We start from the raw sequence: 12,184 nt of genomic DNA on the forward strand, positions 1-12,184 counted from the left end.
TGCTTCCCCTTAACAAGGAGAGCCCTAGCTACATAAAAACCCCGGCCTGGATGCAGGTCGGGGAAAGAGACCCTTAGGGGAGTGGAGAAGTATTGGAATTACATTGCAATAAACCTTGTTCATTAATTTCTACTACAGTCTATGTGTTCTACTTAGCTCGGAATCAACAATTACCTTTTTAGGTGAAAACGTATCTTCTAATTTTGGTTGAAGCTCCTCTAACCGCTTTCTCAGCAACTGTGATATCACTTTGGCCTCTCTACTGTTTATATATTCTCCTTCAGCATTTTTCTGCAAGGCAAAAACATTATTGCAAAAGCAAAACTATACATGAGAAAAATGAAACAGCTGAAAATAGCTGACAAGATGATGTTTGTAAGCACTGTGGCATGCAAGCCCAGAAACAAAGTCTTTGTCATAAACCCTCATCATGCAAATTCCCATGTTCATGAAGACCAGAAGGGGCAGAACTAAGAGGCTATGCATTTGCCACTTCAACAATGGAGGAGAAGGAAGGGAATTTATGCTTTTCAAAAACAAAACGAAAACCAGATTCTACCCATTCTGACTCACAAAAGCATTGGTACTTGTCTATGAACAAGTAATAGGAATTTCTTTGGGCAGACAATGGTGTAAAAGCTGCAGGGTAGAAAACGGCAAAAAGATCAATATAATAATACTCTGGTAGCTAACTTGCACGATCTTGTTTGGAATGTTGACAAGGTCAGGGATTGGGAAATAAAGCAAAAGTAAAAATGTTAATTTTCTGATTAATGAGCTGGATCTTGTCAGAAAAAATAATGAAGCATCAATACTTGCTACTAACAAAATGTAAATTAGCCACCAGATGAGGAGATAAATTATGGGCTTTGAATCTTCAGAGCTTGCTGATCCTTTTGTGCCATTTGCTTCACACAAAAGGTGTGTCAGCCGCCCTATAATTTTTAAGGATTTGCTGGATTAGCATATTAATAGCCCATTAAACGTCACAGAAAGTTAGGGCCAGAATCTTTCTTTTAAATTCATTCTTGGAATGTAAGTGACACTGGCAAAGTCAAGTATTTATTTCTCACCCCTAATTGCTCTCGAAAGGGTGGTGGAGAGCCACCTTCCTGAATCGCTGCAGCTCATGTGGTGTAGGGTGCACCCACAGTTCCAGCATTTGGACCCAGCAATAGTGAAGGAATGGCGATACAGTTCCAAGTCAGGATATTGAGTGACTTAGAAGGAAACGTTCATGGTTGTGTTACCATGTGTCTGCTGCCCCTGTTCTACTAGGTGATTGAGGTTGCAGGTTTGGACGGTGCTGTCGAAGGGGATTTGGTAAGTTGCTGCAGTGCAGTGCAGAGGTACATACTGCTGCCATTGTGCACCAGTGATAGAGGGAGTGACTTTAAGATGAAGGATGGGGTTCTGATTAAGGATTTATGTTTGATGGTGTCAAGCTTCTCGAGTGTTGTTGGAGCTGCACACATCCAAGCAAGCGGAGAGTATTCTGTTACACTCCTGACTTTCTAAATGGTGGGCAGGGTGTGGAGTGAGTTACTCACTGCGGAATTCGCAGACTCGTGTGGCCACAGTATTGACTTGGCTGGTCCAGTTAAGTTTCTGTTCAAAGGCAATCCCCCAGGATGGTGCTGATAGAGCACTCAACAATGGTTGGCATGGGGAGACGGTTATATTTTGTTGGATAAGGTCATTGTCTGGTAGTAGTGTGGTGCAAACGTCACTTGTCACTTATAAGCCCAAGCCTAAAGGACTTGCTGGATGTGGGCAAAAACTGTTCTATAATCTGAGAGCATTGTGAATAGTACTGACCATTGTGCAATCATTAGTGAATATCCCTGATCATTCGTAGTACTGAGTTTCTGTTGGAGGGTAGGTATTTGATGAAGCAGATGAAGATGTTTGGGCTTAGGAAACTATCTTGAGGAACTCCTGCAGTGATGTCCTGGGAGTGAGATGATTAGACTTGTGCAACCTCAACTATCTTCTTAATTCAACTGAGCAATGCAAGTGCCACATCAATGGTACGGTAATTGTTACTGCAATGAAAAGGGACTATCAGGCTCGAAAAGTGAAAAATTGAACTGTTCAATCTTATTCCTGCATGAAGTAAATTGTGGACTAAAATTCAGGTGCCTGTCCCCCCCCCCCCCCCAATCTTTAAATCTCATTAGTTAAGGGGGTACTCTGTTGATCACACTGCTCACTATGGTCCCAGTCCAGTTGCCCTCACCACCCTGTTATCAGCTCGCACTTCCAGCAAATTATGGTGCAAAAGATCTTTGAGCCGAGGGTGAAGAGAAAAGTCTAACAGTATGCTCTGCATGATGTCCTGTTCCAGCAATTTTCCAGTCCAGCAAAATATGGCCCAATTTTTTACCTTCTTTTTTCCTTGGAATGGATAGAATTTAACTGTAGGGTAAGCTCTGATACCAGCTGTTTGGCAAGTGTGTGGGTTACTCTGACAGTCCATCTTTCCTGCTTTGACTTCACCTTTGACTGACTGTTTAAAAAAAGACAAATTATTTAAAGCATAAATGCAAAAGAATACAAATGCTGGAAATCCAAAATATAAACATAAAATGCTGGAAACTTCAGCAGGTTGGGCATTTTCTGTGTAAAGAGGAACTGAATTAATGGACGGAATTTTCCAGCCGGCGAGTCATTCAAATTCCCATTTATATTGGTGGGACTGGAAGATCCCGCTGGCTAAAAGAGCTGGAAGATTCCGGCCAATATTTGCGGCGATGACCTATCGTCAGTACCTAACAGTATTAAATGTCTAACGCATGATCATTTCCTTCACTTCCATTGATAACAAAGCTGGCTGTCTAGTTAGGTATACAATAAAGAAAAATTGCACAAATTTCAAAGGAAGCCCTACACCCTAAATATGCTTGAGTATACTCATCTGAAAATGTCCCTATTGTATTGTTAAAGTATCACTGGACAGTCAATTCAAGAGTCAGCTCACAATATATGAAGACAGTTATCAGTTATTTATTTATTTACTAGTTTACTTACATAAAGGTGCCAATGTATTATAAATTTCACTTTTAATGAAAAGTTGTGTATTTGCAGTTTAGGAAGTTAGTGATTTATACCGAGCCACAGCCAACACTCTGTCCAGCTCAATGAATATATTTCTTGTAAATGCTCACAAAACTCCCTAGGCAAGAGGGATAAAGGGATTGGACTGGAAAAATGCACAGATGCAGTCCAGCTGTGAGGAAATTAAGTATCCATGCGGCACACACAATTTAATTACAAGCAAAGAACGACTGCAGGATAATTCTGAAGATATTTTCACATTGTGGAATTTTCAAGAGAAAAAAAAATTGAAAGTTGGGAATGCAATAGTTTTTACATCCACTACACCTACAACATATAATTGGTGTGAACTGCATAAATGAATCATCGATGGATAAACACTTTTATAACTGCAGCTATCTCTGCACTCGATTTTGGAACAGTAATCTTTGTTTTCACACTTGGAGTAAGACAACCCAGATGGCTATTGAGTCTTACAAGGTGCAAGCATACAAGAGTAACTGCCTCTTAGGCTGAAATCTGCTCCCTTGTCTAAATGGCAGAATTATAAACTCATATCTCCGCTGATATAGTGCTGCTAGTTCCTGGAAACAGAGCTTGTTTTATATAATTCATCGCAATCTGTGGAGGAAAGTCAAACACTCGCAGGCTTAATGAAATAGCAAGTTCAGGTTAAAATATGCAACTAATTTTACGATACCCAAAAACTCAAGATATCCAGGGAAAGAAAAGCGTGCTGCCTCTTGCCCAAATTTTTTTTGCAGAACAGTAGTACCCATAGTAAAGCTTTTGGTTTTTCCACACCATCCTTTTGATAAAATGAGGAATGTGTGCTGCAGCAATGTCCCTGGTTTACATCTGTATTGTTCCGTTAATGCAGCAAAGGATGGTACATAAGGTTGCCAGGATGAGTTAGCGCTTTACTTGCAAGTTAGGGGCAGTACAGTAGCACAGTGGTTAACACTGTTGTTTCACACCTACAGGGTCCCAGGTTCGATTTCCGGCTATGGGTCACTGTCTGTATGGAGTCTGCACGTTCTCCCCGTGCCTGCGTGGGTTTCCTCCAGGTGCTCCGGTTTCCCCCCACAAATCCCGAAAGACGTGCTGCTGGGTGAATTAGATATTCTGAATTCTTCCTGTGTACCCGAACAGGCGGCAGAATGTGGAGACTAGGGACTTTTCACAGTAATGTCATTGCAGTGTTAATGCAAGCCTACTTGTGATAATAAAGATTATTATTAGATTTATATTGATTGCAAAACTGTTTTTGGCAATGAACATTAACACTAAGTGAGAGGTACATTTAAAATGCAGCTTTATTCAACACATTTATAGCACCGTGGTTTTGGTACTAGACTAGACTCTTCCAATCCCATATTGTGAAATAAAATTCAATAAATATGGTAATCTCTGGACTGATAGCAGGGGCAAAAGGTTTATGGGACAAGTTGTTGGATCGTCATCAACCTACTGAGCTCACTATGGGCGTGATTTAACCTAAATGTTTCTAAGTGTGGTAGCAAGCAGGAATTACCACGAGCTTCCCGACGCTCAGACTGGCGAGTCATCACCACTATGCAACATTAATTGGTCCAATTAAGGAGGCGCCACGGACTTCACGTGCAAATGACTGTTCCGATGGCTGATTGGCCGGGACCGCGCTCGCCATCCACTGCGAACAAGGGAGAGCAGCACTTCAACTGCTCCTGCACAGTCAACACCATTCAGCTCGTAGCCATACCACCGAGGAGACCAGCTCCATGATTTGGGGATGCTGACCTAGCCAGATTGTTGGACGCGGTAGGGGCCAGATGGGATGCACTGTTCCTCCAAGGGTCTCGGAGGGTCACCTGGGAGGATGTTTCAGCGACCAACAGCTCGTGGAATGTGATTAGGATGGACAGCATCCAGTGCCGTAAGAACATCAACGACCTCCACCGAAACCCCACAGGTGGATTGGCACGGGACCCCAAACTCCCCCCGCCCCCTTGAGAATGTACCTGGCATTGCACTGCCCAGCAATGTGCCATGGCCTACCCAAGCCCAGCAGTGCCGCACATACCACCCCACCCCCATACCTTCAACCATCCCATCATCCTGTGGGCCCCTTTTTCACCGTCACCCCCCACACCTGCGCGATAAACAATGCGCCTCCGCGGTAAGTGGGAGTTATGGATGGTCAGTGGGGCTGGCGGGCTGGGGTTGCCCTGGGATCACACAATTCGGGGGTGGCATGGTAGACCCGCAGATGCTGATACACCCCCCTACCTCCCAGCCGAGGCCGAGGGCATCACCTCCCCACCCCCCCCCCCCCCCCCCCCCCACCTCAGATGGCAGCTCATTCTGACTGAGGTTGGCACCCCGGGGACTCCCCTACACCTCTATGAGCATCGGGGCAGCAAGTCCAGTATTGCTGGGCTCATTGCCCAGGAGCGAAGATGGCTACTCACCTCATTTGGTACCCGCGGCAGCCCTTCAGCCAACTTCATTTTCATTTCATTTCATTTCATGTTTTTAAAAAGGAGTTCTAATTTACGTCTGCGTTTCCATTTTCTGGGCAGGTGGTTAGATCTCAGGAGGCCTTTAGATAGGCGGTTAGATCGTAAACAGATCAGCGCCCAGTGCCGTTCTCAATTTTGGCCTTTCCCGCATTCTAACAGCCTTGTCATGCTCTCGCTTAAGCGCAACGGGCCATTCAATTGTACCCTTTGCCTCACAAGGCAATTAAACCTTCCACTCTTCAGTTTCACCCATACATGATTCCAGTACTATATTACGTAATCAACAAATTTGCCTTTAGGGAAACCAGGGATAAGAAGTACTGTCTTGTCTGCATCACCCACATCGACCCTCGCCGTTATCTCTTCGAAAGAGCATGGTAGTTAAACCCAATTTTCCTTAAATCCATGCTGACTTTCCTTAACTAAATTACATTTTCCCATGTGATTATTAATTTTGTCCCAAAGTCTCCCTGCCACTGAAGTTAAACTGACTGTCCTGTAGTTGTTGGTACACCATTGTTTTAAAAAGGGTGTAATATTTGCAATTCTCCTGTCCTCTGGCACCACTCTTGAGTTGAGGAGGACTGGAAAATTATGACTAGTGCCTCTACAATTTCCACTATCACTTCCCTTATTTCATCCTTTAAGTAACTTCAAAATCATTTGACAGGTTTATAAACATACTAAATGCTCAAAAATAAACAATGGGCGGGATTGTTCACGCCGGTGGGAATTTCCAACCCCACGCCGGTTTACGGGTTTCCCAGCGACAAGGAGTGCTGTTAACAGGAAAACCCAGGAAAACAAATGTGTCTGGGGACTGTGGTCTGTGCTTGATTGTGCTGCTAGACACTCATTGCATTGTTTTGACATTGATATTTGTTTTTCATGAGTCAACAGCTCCCTGAGCCAGCTCCCACATTGGCTGCCCCCTGTGGGAGCACATCAGAAATGCCAGCTTGCACCCTCCCTTTTCTGGGCACCCAACCTCTTTCACCCTCCCCGAGTGCGCTCAGTCTTTCACAGAGCACATTTTACGTTGGGTGGCTGTTAATTAGCCAGTCAGAGTGAAATTATGCTCCAGGGCCAGGAATGTGTTGCGTGTTTGCTTCTAGGCACGCAGAGTGTGTGTGCTCAATCGGCAAAATATTCCGGCCCAAAAACTTTATCACTAGCAAAAACAGTAAGCAGTGGGAAACACACCGTTAGAAATTTCTACTATATGATATTTACCTTAGCTAGAAGCTCAAATTCTGGAGCAAAGTTCTGGCAAGGGCCACACCAAGGTGCATAGAAATCAATCACCCAATGGTCCTTTCCTTTTAATACTCGGTTTGTAAAGTCTTCTGGTGTTAAGTCTATCGAGGTTTGAGGAAGAAATCTAGGTAAAGAGAAAAAAATAAAAGTGAAAAGTAGCGGTTAAATTAAATATAAGGGTAAAGCAAAGGGATGATTTCAACAGTTTATTGCTCATGATATTTTGCTTGTCACTCAATTGCAAGTAGAGTTATATGGGAACTGCACAGAGTCATTCCCTTCAGTTCCTTGAGTTTGCCATTCCATTTTAACAGATCACAACCTCAAACTCAGAAAATGCTAGCAACGTTTATACAAATAGTACTCACACTTTGACATTTTAGTTTTAGTATCAGAATCTGTGTAAAGCGCTCCAAGGATAGATAAATACACTTTGAAAAATGTGACCTTGGCCTGTTTCCATTGATATTTGATGTACCGGAGAGCTATGGGCGGCACGGTAGCAGAGTGGTTAGCACTGTTGCTTCACAGCTCTAGGGTCCCAAGTTTGTTTCCCATCTTGGGCCACTGTCTGTGTGGAGTCTGCGTGTTCTCCCTGTGTCTGCGTGGGTTTCCTCTGGATGCTCCAGTTTCCTCCCACAAATCGAGAAAGACGTGCTGTTTGGTAATTTGGAAATTCTGAATTCTCCGTCTGTGTACCCGAACATGTGCCAGAATAGATTATAAAAAAATATTTTTTCCATCTTTAGGGGAGGCAGTGGCATAATGGTATTGTCACAGAACTAATAATCCAGAGACTCAGGGCAATGATTTTTGGGGACCAAAATTCTAATCTCACATGATAGAGGGTAGAATTTGTTGTCAACAAAAATCTGGAATTAAAACTCTAGTGAAGACCATTGCAGATTGTTGTAAAAACCCATCTGGTTCACTAATGCCCTTTAGGGAATGGAAATCTGCCATCCTTATCCGGTCTTGCCTACAAATGATTCCAGATCTACAACAATGCGGTTGACTCTTAAATACCCTCAGAAACGAAGGGCAATTAAGGATGGGCAATAAATGCTGGTCCAGCTAGTGATGCCTACATTCTGAAAGATAATAAAATAATCAGTTGGCTGCTGACAGTTATATATTTGAATATTTTAACTCTATTTTCATATTTGTAATATACCTTTGAACATTTAACCAAAACATGGAAACTTACCCCAACGCCCAAGACTGAAGTGACTGTGCATTTCTGGACCACCCAGAAAAGGTACTGTGGGGGGGAAATAGGAAACTGTTACAAGCTGTAACTTGAGCCTAAAGCTAGAAAAAAAGATAGCGTATTTCAACCGGAGTTCACATTTTCTTTTATTATTCAGTTACCAGAAATTGTTTTGGTATTAGTCTGGGGAATGAATACTGGAAAATAATGAGATGACAGATGAATTGAACAGGTAGTTTGTATCTTTATTTATTATAGAGGATACAAGTAACATCCCAGACAAGTAACATCCAGAAATAGCTGTAAATTAGGAAACGTTAGGGATGGATTGTCAACCACTCCTTGAATGGGGACAAATGGGCAGATCCCCCAGCAAGTCTTCTGGGATACTTCCGGGGTATGAACTCCTCAAGATCTGACTTTCTGGGCCAAAAAGTTCAAAGTTGTGTTAGATATGGGCATCTATGTCAGACATAAGCACCTAATATGAACATACAAAATAGAGGAATAGGCCATTCAGTATGATGGTTGATGTGATTTTAACCTCAACTACATTTCCACCTACTATCGATAGTATTTCACACCCTTGCTGATCAAGAAACAATCAACCTTTGCCTTAAAAATATTCAAAGACTCTGTTTTCACCGCTTTTTGAGAAAGAGATTCTTAACCCTTTGAGATAAAATAATTTCTCTAATCTGTTTTAAATGGGTGACACCTTACTTTTAAACAGTTTCCCTAGTTCTAGATTCACCCACAAGAGGAAACATCTTTTCCACATCCACCCTGTCACGTTCCTGTTTGCTGTAAGGATAGTAATTCCAAAGAGAGTGCAATGTGTGATAAGTATAAAAGGGGAATATTCCTCTCTGCAGCTTAAAGTACTAGTTGCCTACAAAAATAAAATAGTGTTTAGTCATTCGTACTTCTGGCCATTTGTTATAGTAAAAGTTTTAAAATGCAAAATTGCTTTCTTTCACTTTAATACTTTGACTAGTAAAACAAATAAGTAAATTTAGATTAAACTAACAATAATGATAATAAAGTATACTCTGATCTGCTCACATCTTCACTCTAGTTTTTCTCCACACACACTAACTGAAGAGTGGGAAACTCCTTTGATAGCTCCGATGAGTGTTGCCATCTAGTGATCATCGTTCTCCACTTACTTTACGTTAACTAAACATGTATTAACACATATAGAGATCACTACATCCCCCTTTTTCTCTGTGTTACACTTTCCTCTTTACATTATAAAGAAAATTGTACATGAGAAATGCAGTATTCTGTTATGCATTGTACAGTAAATAAGAATGAATCACTCAAAAGTTCATAATTTCATGAGATCTGTTTTTCTTCTACGTCTTGTCGATCTTCTCAGTTTGATTGGACAGGTAGAAACTTTGATGTTCTGTTGTTTTGTTTCAACTGATTCTTGTATTTGTACATGTCGAGTTAAAGCCTATCTGCAAAGATTGGTTTAGGAGCTGGAGCTTTTAAAAGATCACATCTGCTTCTTCTAATCAGTCCACCATCTGAAGTTTTGACTAGATAGGATCTTGTTGAGATTCATTTAACAACTATAGCAGTGTCAGACCATCCACCATCAGGACATCGGACTCTGACAACATCATGTGCTATGAGAGGTTTTAGCGGTTTTGCATGTCTGTCATAGTAACTGTTGTTTCTCACGTTTCTGATGAATTTTCTTCAAAACACCCAGTTGATCTGAATCATCAACATGAATTTTAGGTAATGTTTTTCTATTTTAATGATGTACAACATTTGTGCTGGAGTTAGCCTGAATTCAGCGGAGAGGCTCTATAGAATAATAAGGCCAAGTAGAAATCCGATTGCGAATCTCTTGCTTTACTCAACAATTGCTTCACAATATGTACACCGTTTCCCTCTTTTCCATTCGATTGGGGAAAATGAGGACTTGAAGTTTTGTGATTGAAGTTATCTGTTCTCGAAAATTCTATCCACTCCCAGCTTGCAAAGCACTGACCATTATCTGACATAATGGTTTGCGGTATGCCATGTCTCAAAACAAATTCTTTACATGCTTTGATCACAGCTGTAGAGGTGAGATCAGGTAGTCTCATTACTTCTGGAAAATTGGAATAATAATCAATATAAGAATGCAGTCTTTTCCATTTAAAAGAAATAAGTCTACACCTACTTTCACTCATGGGTGACGTAGTAATGCCATGTTGTTGCAACATTTCTTTGCATTGAGATGGTTGATGTCTCTGACATGTTGAACATAACAATCATTTCTGCAATGTCCTAGTTTATACCCAGCCAGTACACAGCTTGCCTAGCGCTTCGTTTGAACTTCTAGATGCCGAGATGTCCTTCATGAAGTTTGCTTAGCATTTCTGACTTGAGACTTTCTGGAATGACAATTCTATAATTTCTCAATCGTACGCCATCTAATACTGTATGTTCGGCTTGTCTATTTTGATACTGAGGACAGCGTCCTTTTGGCCACCCATGCTGCAGATGATTGATCACTGTACACAAGGTTACACCCTAGGTGTTTCTTCATGTATCTGCTTCAGCTTTGATCTGATGTAGGAAGTATCTCTCTGTATAACTGTAAGTGAGCTTCTACATTATTGACTGATTCCAACGGCAGATTATCTGTGTTGACAGATCTCGAAAATGTATCTGCAATTACTAAATCTTTACCACAAGTATAGATTAGAGTAAAATTATATCTCCTTAACTTCATCATCATCCTCTATAATCTTGGCGCCATATCATTGAGATTTTTATCAATGATATGTATGAGAGGTCGATGGTCAGTTTCAACTGTGAATTTAGGTATACATAATTGTGAAACTTAGATATGCCAGTTACAAGTCCTAAGCATTCTTTTACTATTTGCACATCTCTGCCATGGCCCTTGATGCATGTGAAATGGGTATCCAATTGTTGTGGCCATCTTGCTGGAGTAAGACTGCACCTATGTCATCTTGCATACAGAAGATAGGAGCAGGAGGAGCCCTTTTGGCCCTTCGAGCCTGCTCCGCCATTCATCACGATCAAGGCTGATCATCCAATTCAATAGCCTAATCCTGCTTTCTCGCCATAGCCTTTGATCCCATTCTCCCCAAGTGCTATATCTAGCTGCCTTGACTTGCATCTGTCGAGATTTTTGTGGGCTTAGTTGGATCGAAAAAATTCAAGCTTGGAGCTCATATTAGTTGCTGCTTGAGGCCCAGTCATTCTGCATTATGACGTGGAGTCCACACAAATTCAGTGTTTTTCTTAATCAATTGACATAGTGCAACTGTTCTGGAAGATAGGTTGGAGATGAATTTCCCGAGGAAATTGACAAAACCAGGAAACCTTAGTACAGCTTTCTTGTCTTTCAGTTGCTGCATTTTCTTGATGGCTTCGATATTTTCTTCATCCAGTCTGATACCATTGGCTGCAATGTTAATTACCTAGAAATTTTAACGACAAGGTAGGAAATGTGCATTTTGACTGGTTTAATTTAATCCATACTGATGTATGCATTTAAAAACTTTCCTTAGCCTAGCAATATGCTCTTCCTCAGTGGTAGATCACATAATAATGTTGTCTACATAGACTCGAACAACATCTATGCTTTTGGTCATTTGCTCCATAATTTGGTGAAAAGTTTTTGAGGTAGAGATGGTCCCGAAGGGCATTTTATTAAAGCAATATCTTTCAAAAGGTGTTTTGAATGTATAGGAGCTTTATTGACTCGTCAAGCTGCACCTGCCAAAATGTGTCCAACTTTGTGAAAATTTGCGTTTTTGACATTTCAGAAGTAATTTCTTCTCATTTGGGAATAGGATAATGTTTTTGTGAAGATCCTTGGGATCCATGCAAATTGGGATCTGATATCCCCTGACGTTTTTTTTTACATAGACCAAGAAACTAACCCAGTCATTCGGTGGTGTGACCTTGGATATGATACCTTGAGATTGTAATCTCATGAGTTATGCTTTCAATCTCTCTCTTAGAGGCGCTGAAACTCTTCCGGGCAGATGGATGATCACTGTACACTTTGCATCCTTTTTTAGCAGAATTTTATACCGATATGGAATTTTATACTGATATGGAAATGTACCCATAGCATTAAAAACATCAGGGTATTCACTTAGTAACTGTTGAATGTCAC

General features: G+C 41.3%; 1 protein-coding gene across 1 annotated transcript in view; it reads right to left on the reverse strand.

Moving 5' to 3' along the window:
- Positions 1-12,184, reverse strand: part of dnajc10 (DnaJ (Hsp40) homolog, subfamily C, member 10) — a 75,726-nt gene that overhangs the window by 8,247 nt on the left and 55,295 nt on the right. The window contains exons 18-21 of the mRNA XM_038790285.1: positions 8,023-8,076; positions 6,792-6,939; positions 2,387-2,509; positions 175-291 (exon numbers count right to left, since the gene is read on the reverse strand). Of these exons, the coding sequence (XP_038646213.1) occupies positions 175-291; positions 2,387-2,509; positions 6,792-6,939; positions 8,023-8,076 (442 nt within the window). The remainder of the gene's footprint in view (positions 1-174; positions 292-2,386; positions 2,510-6,791; positions 6,940-8,022; positions 8,077-12,184) is intronic.

The sequence above is a fragment of the Scyliorhinus canicula genome, chromosome 2 (assembly GCF_902713615.1).
Source record: "Scyliorhinus canicula chromosome 2, sScyCan1.1, whole genome shotgun sequence".
Lineage (NCBI taxonomy): Eukaryota > Metazoa > Chordata > Chondrichthyes > Carcharhiniformes > Scyliorhinidae > Scyliorhinus > Scyliorhinus canicula.